General features: G+C 40.6%; 1 protein-coding gene and 1 long non-coding RNA gene across 2 annotated transcripts; both read left to right on the top strand.

Annotated features, from left to right (window-relative positions):
• The first annotated feature begins 1,090 nt into the window (after window positions 1-1,090).
• LOC109472460 lies at window positions 1,091-6,083 on the top strand. Its single transcript, XR_002140374.1, has 3 exons — window positions 1,091-1,168; window positions 5,491-5,589; window positions 5,985-6,083. It is a non-coding gene; the product is annotated as an uncharacterized LOC109472460 (long non-coding RNA).
• A 1-nt stretch (window position 6,084) lies between these two features.
• LOC109472443 lies at window positions 6,085-17,947 on the top strand. Its single transcript, XM_019772227.1, has 21 exons — window positions 6,085-6,089; window positions 6,260-6,353; window positions 6,513-6,611; window positions 6,782-6,880; window positions 7,042-7,140; window positions 7,429-7,524; window positions 7,934-8,068; window positions 8,489-8,629; window positions 8,857-8,974; window positions 11,270-11,395; window positions 11,622-11,696; window positions 12,443-12,520; window positions 12,785-12,859; window positions 12,953-13,222; window positions 13,383-13,652; window positions 13,820-14,089; window positions 14,225-14,494; window positions 14,655-14,924; window positions 15,142-15,417; window positions 15,555-15,824; window positions 15,959-17,947. Exons 1-21 carry the CDS (start codon window positions 6,085-6,087, stop codon window positions 17,176-17,178), a joined length of 4,356 nt encoding a protein of 1,451 aa, XP_019627786.1. The 3' UTR covers window positions 17,179-17,947.
• The last annotated feature ends 7 nt before the right edge of the window (window positions 17,948-17,954 follow it).

Raw genomic sequence — 17,954 nt, 5'->3', positions numbered from 1 at the left:
AAAGAGTATCATTCTTCTCAGTTATACTGAAAAGACAGGCTTGAATATGCGTTGTTACCTTCGCCAAGAAGGTTATGTTTTCAGTTGCGTTTGTCCGTCTGTCCGTTTGTTTGTCCGTCTGTCTGTCTGTGAACAGCATAACTCAAGAAGCTAAATATGCATTGTCATGAAACTTGGTAGGTGGGTAGGTCTTATTAAGACCTAGAAATGATTAGATTTTGGGCCCCCTGGCGGCTTTTGTTGGTACTGCAGCAGAACTTCTGGTTTTGATATCTTGCGATCTGGACATGCTAGGGTCATGAATTTTGGTTGGGGTAGGGAAGAAAAGACATAGGCCCCCTACTGGCCTAGCAGCTTGTTCTGGAACTGCAGGAGCGTTAGTTTAAAAATCCTCGAAGAAGGATAACTCAAGAACTGGGTGACGGATTGTAGTTTTTTTGTATGTAGGTAGCTGAAGTGATGCTTGACATAATCAGATGACAATTATGCAAATCAGGAGCTAATTTGCATAATTAATGAGGAAAATTCTATAAATCTGCTTCGTTCGATAATAGGACTATGAAACACTTGTGACATGTAATTGAGAACGAGAAAATTATCTGAGGATATAGATTATGTAATTGAGGACTTAATTGCATAATTAATGGGAAATTGTTATAACTACTTACCACATTTGGAAATCAAGTGAAGGTGAACATCAGTAAAGATAATTTATTCAAATTATGGCCTCATTTGCATACTTTATGAAGAAGTGCTAGAGTAGCCTTTTTTGTTAAGATAAGGCTGTCGTTGGGTGGAGAATATGATCAACTGATGTAATCCATGCAAATGAGGCTCTTATTTGCGAAATCAATGATTAATATTGTACAATTCGTCAAACAGAAGGGTTAACATCATTTTGCGAAGGTATGAGATCGTGGAACTCATGTTTTCAATCAAACCAAAATGCTTATTGTTATCTATGGGTGTGTTTTCTCATCCATTCAATCCTTTACATTTGGCCAAGTGTTTAGTTTAATGATGATGTAAGTGTTGACATTTGTTTGTCCTGTTCCTGTGACGTCTACCGCCGCTATAGGAGCTGGTGAGAGCTGCAGAGGAAGGAGACACGGGCAGAGTGAAGCAGCTGTTAGCGGAGGGAGTCAACCCTAATGCTACTGGCCGTTGGGTTTGTTAGCATGTCTTGCAATATTGTTCATATATAGTGGTGAAGTGTGACATAATGCGGAGGGGGGACCGGGTGCACGCGCGCGGATATCACATTTTCTATTAGGTCTTAGAGAAATGCAAAATTAAGTTGGCTATTTAATATATATGTATGCAATCTTTGATCAACTCATTCGGGTGGTGACTATTTGCTGCAGCATCGTATTTTTTTCCGTCATTAAACATCAACCTAGCCGATTTTACCTGCACCCGTCTTGTAGTGAACCATCCCTTACACAATACAAATAATGATCATATTTATAAAAATAATCATAATAGTACCAATAATACTCATAATCATAGTAATAACTGATCATAATAATTATTCATAATTCGACTCATAACTGATCATAATAATAAGCATAATAATAACAATAATAATCATAATAAAAAAATCACTGATCATAATAATTATTTATAATTTAAATCATAACATTGATAATGAAATAAAAACACTCATATAATAAAGTACCCCATTTGCCACGATGCTTCTGCAGATTTCCCTTCTTGCAGCAATATAATATTCTACTGCATGAAAAAAGTTTACATAATTAAGAAAAGATTGAAAAGTAACATGGTTGGCCTTTCTGTTTTATAAATGCATCTTTTAGCTAATAAAATCACAAGATTACCTATAACAGGGGCTTCTGAATTTAAGTTACAAAAAATGACATTAAAAGAATTAAGCTGTAGTCTTTGTCCAGTTTGTTGATGGAAGCATATTTCAATTTTATCCCAGAAAGAAACTAAATGCGGACACTCCCAAAAGACATGCAGGTAGGTTTCTTCTTCCTCATGGCAAAATGAACATAAAGGACTGTCTATACATTTCCGGATATACAATAACCTATTTATTGGTAAAAATTTTGAGCAATTTTATATTGAAAAAACCTTGTTGTCGGATCAATGGTACAATGTATAAGAGAAGTGTAGACTAGTCTCCAGGGCATTGGGGTGTCAAAGAGGTACAGCCATGACATCTGAACATTATGCAAACAATCTATTAAATTATAGGACCTTAAAAAGAACTTATACATACTTTTATTATGGGTTCACCACACCACGAAGTGGTGTGGTGAAACCATATTGCTTTTTCTGATGTTTCTTCTCCTTCTCCTTCTCCTCCTTCTTCTCCTGCCATTTTTTAAATGGATTCAGCTTCTTCATTTTAGGGCCCAAGGTCCTGAAATTTGGTATGGAGGTACAGTGGGCAAATACCCCTAGGCGTTTTTTAAATTATTGTGATACAGGCTTTTAGAATGGTTTTATTTGAGTTTTTTGGCTGTGTTATAGCAAATGTATTACTGTATTAGTGTGCCTTGTTTACCACGTTTGGGCATGAGTCATGACAATGGAATGCAGGGCATCAACCAATAGGCATGCAGCTTTCCTCTATACTTCTTGCTGATTGGCTGTTGGGATTTAACTTGATTAACACCTGCACAGACCATTTCCACCTGCACAGAAGCATTTCCATACTGACAGTATGTCTGTATTCAAGTGTTTTGGTAGGTATTTCAAGCTTTCCTGCTCCAGCATTGGAATGCCGGGCATGGTACGTTTTTTTTTATTTTGAAAATCAACAGTTTGCATTATGCAATTAAAAATCCTAACCAATAAAGTAGGGAATAGCTATCCAACTGTTGTTTTAGTTGTATTTTACTTCATATTATAGTTATATCAATGTAAGTCATTGTTTTCCCTTGTGTTTCCCATTCTTTCCCTGCCATGTCGTAAAATGTGGTGAACCCATCGCTGTATTTGCTCCAAAGCAAATATTGGCCTTACTAGTTATATTATATTTCAGTCCATACCATGGTATGGATGAAATATATTGTGTTCCCTCATGTTTCTCCTTCTCCTCCTGCCACTCGTTCAGAGGGATTCAACTCCGCCATCATTCAGCCAAATGACCTGAAATTTGGCATGGGGGTAGAGTGGCAAATACCCCAGATGTTTTTTTTCATTTTTTTAAAAACATGCCTTTGAAGAAATTTTATGAAGGTTTTTTGGGGCATTTTTCAACGAAAAATTGATTTTTGGATCCTGAGCCCTGGTATTACAACCAAATGATATGACATTCGGTATAAGGGTACCTTGAACATGGGTCTACAGAATAGCAGTCACGTATTGGGCATACACCACTTCCAAATGACTCATTTGGGGGACTTTCATGGCTATTTTCAGCAAAAAAAGGGCCAAAAGTGTTGTACCCGTTCCATGTTCTATCTAAAGAATGGCCCGTTCCATCTGCCATTGGCCATGGAACACGTGTTCCATTGCAGGTTACCTGAGGTCACATTGCACCTAAGTCATGCGTAATGACCCACACATTCAATCTTATGTGCCTAAGACCTTCAAAATGTATCAAATCTCATCATTGTTAGTATTTGCATGCCTGTAATAAGATTAGTAAAGCTTTCGAGATTCAAAGTACTTGTTCTTGCATCTTTGTTCTCAATTACCTACTACTGTATCTAATTCATTTATTTGAGAACCTTTGCCAGTTTTGCACTGGGGTAAGTTTGGAATAGTCCACTTTTGCGTGGGAGGGAGATGGACTGAAATATGCTGTATTTGCTCCCAAGCAAATGTCGGCCTTTCTAGTTAATCTTAATTTTGCTAAGCCAGGTATTATCACATTGAGCTGGAATGCAAATTGAAAGGGATGAAGAACCAAGCAAAGTAGATTTCCATTTTGGGAGGATTGCAGTATATAGCTGCAAATACTGCATGTGGCTACAAGCATTATTATATTTAATTCGAAATTCATCATATGATATGAGGGAACCATCTAAATTTAAAACATCATTTACAAACAGAATTCTTAAAGCATTTGAAAAGAAAGGTTTTTCACCAATAAGGATATTAGAATTCATAAATAAAAGCTGTTGTCTAATCTCAGCCGGAGTTGTGGGGCCCTTCTGTTGATATTTATACCAAGCATATACAATATCATATAAGAAAGAATTTAGTTTCAGATACTGTAAGCTATCCAACTGGAGAAAAGGAAATAATGCATATCCAACAGAAAGATATGTACTTAAAGACCAGGAGGTAAACCAATCAGGATTAAAGTATAATTTTGGCATCCATGGTGAGGGAAAAGGCATATAAATTAATCAAATTCAAACCACCATTTTCAATTGAGTTATAAATTGTTTTCCTACTGACCCTTTCTGGACCCCCATTCCAAATAAAGGAAAATATTTGTCTCTCATAGATTTTAAAAAAGGATTTACTTGGGGAGGGGAGCACCTGGAAAAGATGAGTAAACTGGGAAACAATCAAACAATTTATGATAGTAATTTTTCCAAACAAAGATAAACTTTTTCCTTTCCAGGGGAATAATAATCTATATAATTTTGCTAAACGGGGTTCAAAATTGCAGTTGATAATGGAGTCCAATTCCTTAGGTATATGTATGCTTAAAAGGTCTACCTCCCCATCTACCCATTGAATAGGTAGATGGGAAGGTAGTTTAAAATTCGTGTTTTTAAAGGACCAATTTTGAGTATCTTACACTTGTCAAAATTTAAAGACAGACCCGAAAGATGGGAAAACTTTGTAAATCATCAATAAGGGCATTAAATGCATATATATATAATATATATAAAAGATGCTAATTTGGGGGCAAAGGGGAAATTGGTATCATCAGCATATTAAGAAATTTTAATGCGCCTTCCATGAACAGATAAACCAGTCAAGTTTTGATTACTGCGTATCTTATGGCCAACAGTTCTAATCAACTTGTTTTTCTAAAATTTCCTGAGGATCAGAGGTAAAAGTTTCATCTGATATCTTTAATTTTTGAATGTTTTTTCCGGGTATAATTTCTATGAACCGTTTTTAAGAAGTATTTAGAACTCCTTCCCCAAATTCCATCCATCGAGCGTTGGATCCAACTAAGATTCCTTGTAAACGATGATTATACAATAACTCTAGTTGTTTTTGTTTGTTGTCAAAATCATCAAGAATGGAATCTGGGGGAGACTGAATGTTATCCATTTGACTTTGTAAAAGGTTAATATTATCAGTTAATTCTCTTTCTCTGGAGAGATATTGTTTTTTTCTTATAACTCGAAAACTTTACACAATGTCCCGGGAAAAAACATTTTGCAGCTTCCCATACAATATGGGGATTTGCTGTACCACTGTTTATCTTTGATATATCTCTAACATTTCACAAACCAAAACATTTAATAGATTCACCAGATCTTGTCTACTACGAAACAACATGAGTTTTCTTCAGCCAGTCCTTAAACCATCTAATGTGTTTTACAGCAACGGACTGCCCTGTACCTAGCAGCCCGGAATGGCCACCATGAAACTGTGTCAGCCTTACTGACAGCTGGTGCAGATGTTAACACAAGAGACAAGAAAGTAGGTAGACTGGCTGAGATACAAGAAATATTTCTGTAAGATTTGACATTCATCTTCTACATAGCAGTTTATTTGACCACCATATAAACTGTTACCGGCATAGTGCGCCTTTGTTCTGCTGTCATTGTAACAGTGGGGTGTTTACAGGCGCTACCAACTGACCCGGCCGATGGGTCTAGACCTTTTCGGCCGAGTGGTTAGAGCGTCGGCATGTGGTGCCCGCGGGATGTCGTGGGTTCGAACCCCGGCCCGGGACCTGGATTTTTATCTGTTTCTACTCGCTCTTCCTGTTTCTTATACCCGGAATCGAACCCGTCCTTGGCGGTGAGAGCGCCAAATCCTAACCACTAGACCATATGGGAAAGGTACTGAAGACCATTTCATTTCTTTTACAGCAAATAACTCCTCTGCACCGGGCAGCCGTAGCCGAGAATGGCTACCATGAAACTGTGTCAGTTTTACTGAAAGCTGGTGCAGATGCGATGACACGGGACGATGAGGTAAGTAGATTGACTCTTCTGATTCCAGGACTCTTCCTTTTCCATTTTGAAAGGTTTTTAGCTGCATAGCGGTTTATTTACTGAATACCATTTAAAGTTTACCAACATTAGCGGAATTTTGTCTTTCTTGTTGTGATACTAAAGGTCATCTGATGTTCTTTACAGCAAAGAACTCCTCTTCACTGGGCGGCTGCAAATAGCCACCATGAAACTGTATCAGCTTTGGTGACAGCTGGTGCAGATGTGAACGCACAGGACAAGAGGGTAGGTAGATTGACTACCGTGATACAAGAAATATTTACTAATATCTTGTACAATTTGACATTTACATGGAGTTGACTACTGCTTAAACTGATACCAACCGTGAAGTGAACTTTTGTCCGTACTGTTGTCATACTGAAGATCATTCGATGTGTTTTACAGCAAAGTTCTCCCCTGCACTGGGCAGCCGAGAATGGCAACCATGAAACCGTACCAGCTTTGCTAAAAGCTGGTGCAGATGTGAACGCAAAGAATAAGAAAGTAAGTACACTACATTCAAGAAATGTTTCTGCAAGATGTAAGATGTGACATTCATCAACTACATAGGGTATATGTGCTGACTACTAACTGTAACATACAATGTACATGTAAGTACACCTTTGTCAATCCTATTTACATACTAAAGACCAGCTGATGTGCTTGTCCTACAGCAACATTCCCCCCTGCACCTGGCATCCGAGAATGGCGACCGTGATACTGTATCAGCTTTACTGATAGCTAATGCAGATGTGAACGCACGGGACAATTGTGTAGGTAGACTGACTGTTGTGATACAATGACAACTTGTAAGTTTTGACATCCATTTTCTGCATATGGGTTTATTTGCTTACTACCGTTTAACATTTCAGCAACATGAGTGCACTTTTGTCTGTCCTGTTGTCATACTGAAGACTATCTAATGTGTTTTTAGCAAAGTTCTCCTCTGCACCGGGCAGCTCTGACTGACAACCATGAAACTGTGTCAGCTTTACTGAACGCTGGTGCAGATGTGAACGCACTGGACAAGTGGGTAGGTGTTGATTGTAATAGAATGTATATTCTTGTGTCATAATGTACAATTCGGTTGAATTTCTATTTTCAAATTTTTGTACTACCCTTAGCATTCACTATAAAAAAGGAATTCAGTATTGGTAAGATACAGATTGACTGGTACGATTTGGAGAGGAAAGGTTAGGTAATGGATCCTAGTAATCTCGCAGCGAGTGAGCAGTGTAAGTTAGACATGTATAGTGGTTGCTGTTTGACAATATTAAGGATAAAAAATTACACTGTTTCATGCCTGCCAATGCCCAAACAGAGAAACACCCCCCTCCATGGTGCAGCTAGACGGGGCCACCCAAAGTGCGCGGAAATACTGCTGCAGCACTGGGCTGATACCGGCATCAGGAACAAGGTCAGTCAATTCTTCAACAATCCAACAACATAACAAATTGAACTACTTTTTTTTTGAAAAAAAAAAAAAACAAGGTCAAAAAACGAAGTACTTTTTTTGAAAAAAAAAAAGTAAACTTTTTTTGATAACGATCTACTTTATATGCATATATTTCTGTTTTTACCATTGTGCAAACTACTTGGAAGCAGCAGTCTGGGGCAAGGGGAAAACTGCAAGTTGGAGGAATAAAAAGCCAAATTGGCATATGCTGATATTCGTGTTCGGGCCCTGTTGCACCTACTAAATAGGGGATTATGTAGATGTTCCATCACCATTGATTGGAGGAGGCATCAAGACATGCTTGGCTTCGTTTTTCCAACATTCTTTAGCCCAAATTGACAGTGTGTTGTCTGCACATGTTAATTTACAGAAAGGTCGAACGGCAAAGGATATCGCAGCAGATGAGGACACCAGGGGCTGTATAACTGCAAACACCAAAGAAGAGAAAGAACGAGTCATTAATGGTAGAAAAGAAATACTGAGGCTTCTTCAAGAACAAAATAATGTGAGTCGCTATAAAACTTAATATACGATACAAAATAAGGGATCTCTAAAGAACATACAAATAACAAACTACCATTTGAAGATGGTAAAAAGTTGATCCTTCTGTTTGTAGTTCAGATGCTAACATTTCAAATCCTCTGATTTTTCCTTCCTGTTGAGTGTTGTCAGGCTGGAGAGAGATTTATTGCAACTATGGTCAATATTGCGTATAAACATTCAGCTACAAAAGCAGTTTGCATGACCCACTTCTGGTTATTATAGGTGATTCAGAAATAGGCATGTGACCTATCTGAGACGTGTACGTTTGTTATTGCATAGCTCAAATTTCAGCCGCCTACAATATCTTCAAGTGTGCTTGATGGAATGGCTTTGTTTTATCCTCTCTCAAGAAAAACTCACTTTCATGTGTACGTGTTTGCAGGGAGTCTCCAAACGTAAGAAGGGATACGATCCTGTACTTGTCCGGTTCTATGAAGAAAGAGGAATGACCAAGGCGAAGAACGATTGTCCTTTGATACAAGAAGCAGCGAAAGAGAGCGGGAAAACTGTAGACCAAGTGAAGGTGCGTTGTCTTTTTGATGATAATCAGTAGCTTAGTATAAGCAGGACAAAAATGTTTAGTGATGTAAAAAGTGAGAAGATTTAGTCCAAATTATTGATGTAACCTGTGCGAAGACGTTATTTCATATTGCATATGCAAGGGCATTTGCCTAATCAAACCATATATGATAAAAATCAATTGTGATACAATTCTATCTATCAGTAATGTTATCTGTAATGCTGATTCAGAATTTTATCGGCAACTACCGTTCGAGTAAGGGCGGTGGTAAGAGTAGCCTGCCCACAGACGACACGGCAGCTAGGAACAGTGGGTTCACCGGACATCATGAAGATTCGGGAAAGTCGGGTAAGCTATAAGGCCCAAAACTTAACTATCTTAATCTTAGCTTTGAAATACTTAATTCAACACATCATTCTATCATCTATCATCTGTTAAAAAATCGATATCACACTACAGTGATTGGGTCTACATGCAATTATGTATATCATCATTTTTGAGATATTTACGTGTTCTTAAAAACTGTATTTAGAAAATCAACAATAGCGTAGAACTGAACATATTACCTCGTAAGTCTGTTGAAAATGAAATTGTCAAACTGGCCTCCGCTGTAATTGTAAAATACAACACGGGGTATTCCGTATCGCACGAGGCCCGATACCGAGGGCAATGTGGAATACACCGTGTTGTATTTTATTTATGCCATACTCACCCAAGAAAACACGCCTTTCAATGCACGATGAGCAAAAAACCCTCAAATGCAACAACACCAGTTCCAACGTTCGGATTCTGTATTCGAATGTTCGAAAGCGGCGCACGCGGTTAGGGCGAAACGCGTTCGAATCAATTCTATGGAAGCCATGGAGCCCGGTCCGGAACTGTTGCATTCCAAAACGTGTTATTCCAAATCATGATTTGGAATGGACCACGTTTTGGAATGCAGCAGGCATTCAACATGTTGTATTCCAAATCATATGGCGCAGCTGGATCACGATTTGGAATGTTCTAAAACGTGACCGGCCATGCTGTCAATCACAAATGATTGACAGGAGTGGTGATTAATTATTCATTCCGAAGTTTCCATATTTGGTCCGTTGGCTGCCTGTATACAGATACTGTGTTAAATCACGTCGTGTTTACTTGTCTGAACATGTCGTCGAACTTAGCGTGCCAAAGGTATTAGTACGTTCGAGCTGTATGGGGAAAATGACGTCAATGAACAGTACGATAATGTTCTTGGTATGATGTTCCATAGTCTGGTTCTGGTCTGAGTTTATCTTCATCAGTGTGCGGTCCTAAATGGTCGGACGCTCGCGCATCCGTTTCTCATTATTTTCACGCTAATAGAATCACGTGATAGTTGTTTATACATAGAAGAGAGAACGTAATTTATAGCAAGGAGCTTTCATTTATAGTTAAAACTTTTGATATTTAAGTGAAGTTTGTAAATATTTAGCATTACTTTGTGTCATTAAATTACGCAAATAAGCCTAATTTTGTAAGAATGTGGTCTCCACGGCCCATATGGGATATCTAGCCACGATATGGAATATTCCGAAACGTGCTCCAGACATGTTTTGGAATATTCCATTTCATGTCCTTTCTCTAGGCACGTTATGGAATATTCCGAAACATGTTTCAGACACGAAATGGAATATTCCAAAACGTGCTTCAGACATGTGGGCTTGGGAAAGGGCTTCGACAACAACAGTTTGTGTGGAGTTGTTGAGTTTGAACATTTGTTGATGAATTTTTAGATTGTGAAAGGGATGGTCGCCACAGTTGCGTGTGAGCCATGCTCCGGTTACCGCCAGTACACGGCCGAAGCATAGTTGTGTGCGGTGTCCGACGGGCATGCCGTGACTAACACCGAGGAGGTTTAGAAGGTCAAAATATAGAGGCCGACAGCATGGGCAAAAGCTACCAATTTGAAACTTTGGGAAATATTTGACGTTAATCATGATTTAGATAGTTGACACAGGTATTCTAAAACGCGCGTGTGACATTTTGAGACTCCCATTTCATCATTAAAGTTTACACGTCTGACAGCCTGTAGCTATAAGGGGTCGGCCCTATGTTACGACAGCCCTATGTTACGACAGCCCTATGTTACGACAGCCTTATGTTTTGACGCCCCTTTTTTCAACGCGATTATGGCTATGTTCAGACACCAAATGATAAATTGTAAATTTATTGAGTGTAATGATCTCGAAGGAAATTTTCACGTAATATATTGTCACTGAAAGAAAAAAAACATCAATACTTTTCTTGTAGGATGGTTAGTTTTATGGGAATATTTCAACTTTACGCTAAGCGTTACAAAACATGCCCAGACACGTATCATTTAGCCACGCCCTCAGAAGTTCGAAGCTCCGCCCCCTAAGTACGAGGCTCCGCCCCCAGACACGTGATTACGAAAAGTCATGCTTTGGAATGCATCACGTTTTGGAATGCAACAGGCATTCCACTTCGTGTTATTCCAAATCATGTTTTGGAATGGACCACGTTTTGGAATGCAGGTGCATTCTATTCCAAATCATGATTTGGAATGGACCACGTTTTGGAATGCAACAGGAACCCGTTATCGAACGTTATCGCGGTATGATATAACATGTAATACATCCGTACAAATTTTCTTTTCAGGGGAGCCAGACGAATTCGAGGAAACCATGGCGGAATGCTTAGCGGAACAACAAGAATCACACACAGAGACATTGTCACGAACGCATGAAGCAGTCCAACATCATACCGATATGAACAACCCTACAGGTATCCAACATAGCTTGTACATATCAATTTAGATGTACATTTCAATCAAGAGAGCGAGAGTCGAAGCAATAAAATCACTATACCTTATTCCACTAGGCATACTTATTTATCCATAGTTTCCTTTAGTTTATCTCCTGTTCGGTTCCATGTTGTGGTTGGGGGTGGTGGTTTCAACATATGGATTTTATGAAACTCTTAGCTAAGTCTTGTCGTATGTCCATTGCAGAGACGACTCAGGTTAAACAAGCGGATGAAGCTGTGAATGACAGGAGCAAAGCGTCTCAGAAACAACCAAAGAAAGGTAAAAAAAATTGTACCATGACCCAAATGCTTCTTTGCCTTTGAGTCTTCAAATGTGTATGATGATCTCGGTTGGGTTAAGGCGGCCTAGGCTGATATTCATGTTTGAGTTCGGGCGTGTGTCTGCACGATGGCCACAAACTTGCTTCGAATTCGAATCATGTTCCACCATGTTCGATATGACGTCAGTCGAATAGAACTCGTGTTCGAATTCGGGGTTAATTACCGGCGGTCATTTGTATGTTTCCCCTGTAAACCCGGCTATTTTGCATATAAGTCGATATTTTTTAACTGTGGCGATTTTTTTAACGAAAAATGACAGAGAAATAGCTGTTTCTGTCGTTTTGGGCCCAAAAAAAAACAATATACCAGCCATTTAAACAAAATAGCCTCGGACAAAAATAATAAATAGGGGGTTGGCTTTCTACTTGTAAAATATCATGATGAATGGTGTTGTTACTGCTTGCGCGTAAAGCCATGAAGTGAACAGCTGTTTTTTAACCAAAATGTTGATTTTTAACCGAAAAGTCCAGAAGTAGTAAAAACAAAATAACCTTTATTCAATGTGTTTCAAGTACTACTAGAACTGTGTGAAGTTTAGTTGTGGTGCGACCAAGCTATCAAAAGTTACAGGCATATGTATGAAATACTACTCATAGTATGCCATAGGCTGCCTTAACCCAACCGAGATAGTCTAACATAAAATCACATAGCTTATACTTCCTAACTACCTCACATTGATTACAGGTGGAAAGAGGAAATCCAAAAAGCGGCATGCTGATGAGTCCAGCGATAGTGGCCCCATGAGAAAGCGACCGAAGCAAGGTATGGATGAAGTCATGCTGTGAAAGAAATGTTTCGGATACATCCGTTTGATAGCAATAATCGTATTTTAACTGATTGCAGACTTCAGAGCCAATGACCCAAAGCAGCCAATCACGTATACCTTTATAAAAGATTTCAGTTTAGGAGGCATGTCCCTGTAGAAAACATTGTATTCTTTCAGCACTATGACAACTCACTTGGCGTAGACAGTAGGTAATGGGAAACGTCAAACCTAATAACTTTAATCTCATACAATATCTCCAGCTGTAGCCCAGCCTGCTGCCATCACCATTGCTGAAGTGACAGAAAACGGAACCGGGGTGAGAATCAGAGGGGCAAGTGAGTACCCTCCTTTGTACTAAACGCACAGTATGATTTTTACCCTTTCACATAAGTTTTACTTGATGCTGAAATTCGTTCCGGTGCCTCCAGCTGTAGCCCGGCCTGGTCCCATCACCATTGCTGAGGCGACAGAAAACAGCATCAGGACCACCTGGACAGAGGCAGCTGGCTCCAAAGACAGCTACAGGATCAGCATTTCTACTAATGATGGTGTCACCGGTCCTAGTGCAAGTGTGAGCGCTGGAGACCCACTGGAACACATCTTCACTGGTCTGACAGCAGGAACTGAGTACACCATTAGTGTTGTAACTGTCTGTGGTGGGGTGAACAGTTCTCAAAGAACAAAGGCGCAGAGGACAAGTGAGTATAATGCGTTGTACTTGGTTAGATGCATCGATGTATAATTTCAAAGCTTGATTATTCTTTTGATATCAGACATTACCACTTTTAAATTAGTTTTGAATAATGCTGAAATGTGATTGAAGCATTAAAAGTTTTTCTATCATTCCAATATCTGCAGCTGTAGCCCAGCCCGGTGCCATAAACTTTACTGAAGTGACAGAAAACAGCATCAGTACCACATGGACAGCTGCGGCTGGAGCCAAAAACAGCTACAGGATCAGCATCAATCCCGACACTGGTGTCCCCAACTCCGCTGTAAGTGTGAGCGCTGGAAAACCACGGGAACACACCTTTACTGGTCTGACAGCAGGAACTAAGTACACCATTAGTGTTGTAACTGTCAGTGGTGGGGCGAACAGTGTGGCAAGAACAAAGAAACAGAGGACAAGTGAGTACCATGCGTTGTACTTGAATGGCTAGATGTATCAATAATTTTCACAAGTGCATTATCCTTACGTCACAAGTTTGCAACTTTTTGCTGTACTACTCGAGTGTTAGATGATGCTGAAATGTGATTGATGCATTTACATCTTTATATCATTCCAATATCTCCAGCTGTAGCCCAGCCTGGTCCAATCATCATTGCTAAAGTGACAGAAAACAGCATAAGGATCACCTGGACAGGTGCAGCTGGCGCCAAAGACAGCTACAGGATCAGCATCTCTCCTACTGATGGTTCCACTGCTCGTAGTTCAAGTGTGAATAGTGGAGACTCACTGGAACACACCTTCACTGGTCTAACAGCAGGAACTGAGTACACCATCCGTGTTGTAAGTGTTAGTGGTGGGGGGAAGAGTTCTCCGTCAACAAGGACACAGAGAACAAGTGAGTACCTCGTGCTATATTTGTCTAGGTGCTATGGACTATACTTTTGATACCAGATAATCTAACTTGAGTTTTGAATGATGCTGAAATGCGATTAGAATAATGACAGTTTTTACAACATTCCAAAATCTGCAGCTTTAGCCCAGCCCGGTGCCATAAACATTACTGAAGTAACAGAAAACAGCATCAGGGCCACATGGACAGCTGCGGCTGGAGCCAAAAACAGCTACAGGATCAGCATCAATCCCGACACTGGTGTCCCCAACTCCGCTGTAAGTGTGAACCCTGGAAAACCACGGGAACACACCTTTACTGGTCTGACAGCAGGAACTGAGTACACCATCAGTGTTGTGGCTATCAGTAGTGGGAAGTGCAGTGTGGCAAGAACAAAGACACAGAGGACAAGTAAGTACCCTGCGTTGTACTTGGTTAGATGCATCGATGTGCCATTTCAAAGTTTGATTATTGTTTTGATGTCAGGCATTACCACTTTTAAATTAGTTTTGAATAATGCTGAAATGTGATTGAAGCATTAACAGTTTTTCCATTATTTCAATTTCTGCAGCTGTAGCCCAGCCCGGTGCCATAAACATTACTGAAGTGACAGAAAGCAGCATCAGGGCCACATGGACAGCTGCGGATGGAGCCAAAAACAGCTACAGGATCAGCATCAGTCCCGACACTGGTGTCCCCAACTCTGCTGTAAGTGTGAACGCTGAAGACCCACTGGAACACACCTACACTGGTCTGACAGCAGGAACTAAGTACACCATTAGTGTTGTAACTGTCAGTGGTGGGGCGAACAGTGTGGCAAGAACAAAGACACAGAGGACAGGTGAGTATCCTGCGCTATATTTGTCTTGATGCATTGATGTGTGCTTCAGTTTATTGGGATGCCCTTACAGCAATTATATGGATGAGAGCTAATCGTCTTGTATGGATTTTATAGCTAGGCTATACTTTTGACATCAGGCAGTCTAACTTCAATTTTAGGTGACGCTGAATGTTATAGACGCATTGACAGTTTTTATCCATCATACCAATATCTGCAGCTGTAGCCCGGCCTAGTACCATCACCATTGCTGAAGCGGCTGAAGACAGCATCAGGATCACCTGGACAGAGGCAGATGGTGCCAAAGACAGCTACAGGATCAGCATCTCTCCAACTGATGGTGCCACTGCTCCTAGTAATAGTGCAAGTGTGAATAGTGGAGACCCAACGGAACACACCTTCACTGGTCTTACAGCAGGAACTGAGTACAACATCAGTGTTGTAACTGTCGGTGGTGGGGAGATCAGTGTGGCAAGAACAAAGACACAGAGGACAAGTGAGTACCATTACCCTGTATTGAATTTGAATAGATGTATCCAAGTTTGTACTTTCTTTACAGCTCGGTTATTTTTTGGGGCCAGACAGTGCCACTCTGGTTTTAGATAGTGCTGAAATATGATGGAATTTCTCCAGATGCAGCCAAACCTGGCCCCATCACCATTGCCGAAGTGACAGAAAACAGCATCAGGATCACCTGGACGGAAGCAGCTGGAACCAAAGACAGCTACAGGATCAGCATCTATAAGAATGTTGGTCCCACCGCTCCCACTGTAAGTGTGAATACTGGAGACCCACTGGAACACACCTTCACTACGTTAACAGCAGGAACTGAGTACACCATCAGTGCTGTAACTGTCAGCGGTGGAGAGTGCAGTGATCCAACAACAAAGGTGCAGAGGACAAGTGAGTACCTTGCGTACTTGGCTAGATGTATATGGACATATGATTGTACCGATGAAAATCTCTTTCATTCATTATTATGTACTTTATTGTTTGTTACCAAAGTTAGTCATAAGATAATGTTTTCTCATTTGCAGAGTTCACGTCTGTTCTGTTGGTTAACGGCGAGTACGGTACCTCCCATGGAGGTCCCTCTACAACAAACCGTCAGGTGGCAAAGTTTCTGAAACGGCATGGTGCTACAGTTCATGCTACGGCACTGCAAGCATCAGAAGATGACAAGAGGTGTGCCAAAGATGATGGTGTCATTTTGCATCTGCCTATTCAAGACCCCAGGGACAAGAGGACGCCTTCTTTGGAATGGTTGACCTACTACCACATTATTCACTACCCAGACATACCACGGGATCTGAAGTGCATAGTGGGATTTGTAGATGTTACAAGTGAAGCTGCGAAGAGGATACAAGAAGACCGTTGTCAGCGTGCAAAATTGATCCTTTTCAACCACGACATGCCAGAAGACACGGAGTACTACAAGGGAACTAAGAAGGCGACAAAGATGGAAGACATCCTTGAGGATGCCAAAAATGCAGATGCCGTGTTCTCCTTGGGAAGAAGGATCTACAACTACTTCGAGACGAAGTACAAGTCATTGGGAGACAGCAAACCACGCCAGCACTTTTTGTTTCTCCCAAGACCATCCCCAGTGTTCGAAGCCATCTCTGTTAGTCCAGGAGGAGGAGAGAAAGTCGTGCTAGCGCTGTCTGTCGGGAGAGTGACCGAAATGGACAAGCTGAAAGGCCATGACCTGATAGCACGGTCCATGGGGGAGGTCGCAGAGAAGATCACAAACGTCAGTTTGCATGTTCGCGTGATAGATGAAGATGACTGGGATGCGAGCAAGAGTATCCTGGAGGAGAACCTGCACAGTGGTAAGATCAAACCCACTCTGCTGCCGTGTGGAACCCAAGAGGACATCGCTCGGGACATGCAGCAGGCCCACCTGGTCCTGATGCCGTCCCGTGCCGAGCCGTTTGGACTTATTGGTCTGGAGGCCATCGCAGCAGGCATCCCGGTACTCATCTCTGACAAGTCAGGCCTGGCAGACATGATCATGGATTTGATCGAGGAGGAGAAGTGCCATCCAGATATTAGGCACAGGATTGTAGAAACCAGCGTGAGGGAGTCCGATCTAGATGTAGCTGCAAAAGAATGGGCAAAGAAGATCGTGGACACGTTGAAACACTCTAAACATGAATTCGACAAAGCAGCAAAATACAAGAAGAAGCTCTTAGAGTCCAAGTACTGGGAAGAGTCACACCAAAACCTGCTGCGGGTCTGTGGCTTGATTGACTGACTCTAGATCGCGTCTACTCCACTCCGCATGTCATTCACTCTTCCGCGGGTCAGATTCCGTATCGCTCATCCTGATGCACAGACTTTCAATGTCATCATTACTGTGTGTATATATTCCAGAGCAAAGCAAAGTAAGACTTAACAATGACCTCATCTATTAGTGGCCATGTATAGTTTCAAAGATGTATTCACTGGTGTTGACCATTTTTATGCCTTCTCTATCATGTACATTCTAACCAGGGCAAAGTAACCAGTTGGCTTGGAACTACTGTAGGTGTAGGTTGATGTAGCTAGCTATGGGAACTTTTGTACAGACATTGCAAGGTGCCCTCCTTCCATACAAGCTTCATACATTGTAATGAATTGAACTACCCTGCAAAATATCTAACTTAACTGGCTTCAGCACTAATTCGTGTGGTAATACCTGTGTTGCAAACATTGTCATTGCCATTGTGGTTAAAGTTGTACAACTTAAAATTTCTGCTGTTTTATACGTTATTGGCAAAATAATGGTCTACAAACCATAACGGCCACATTGTCCTTATTTTACTAATCTGTATCTTAGCTTCATACAAGATACACACGTTAGGTATCAACTATAGATTGTCCGCCCCGGAAGTTTCTTTATCGGTTACATCTTCTTCATATTATTTTCACTAAAGAATAGAAAAAAGGCTATGATATTGGAGCTCTTGAATAGGTAGAATATTTCTCGCTAAAATCGCCTTTCTGTAGAAGAGAAAGGTAACAAAAGAGGCAAGCTGAACAAATCGTGGA

The sequence above is a fragment of the Branchiostoma belcheri genome, unplaced genomic scaffold, assembly GCF_001625305.1.
Source record: "Branchiostoma belcheri isolate BF01 breed outbred unplaced genomic scaffold, Haploidv18h27 scaffold276, whole genome shotgun sequence".
NCBI classification, from domain to species: domain Eukaryota; kingdom Metazoa; phylum Chordata; class Leptocardii; order Amphioxiformes; family Branchiostomatidae; genus Branchiostoma; species Branchiostoma belcheri.
This window is presented reverse-complemented; position numbering and strand designations above follow the sequence as displayed.

What these genes read in the sequence shown, in the direction of transcription:
- LOC109472443 (XM_019772227.1), top strand. An exon ending in TGAACGCAAAGAATAAGAAA is followed by an intron (nt 6,612 to 6,781) that starts GTAAGTACACTA and finishes CTTGTCCTACAG; the next exon opens with CAACATTCCCCCCTGCACCT. An exon ending in TCAGAAACAACCAAAGAAAG is followed by an intron (nt 11,697 to 12,442) that starts GTAAAAAAAATT and finishes CATTGATTACAG; the next exon opens with GTGGAAAGAGGAAATCCAAA.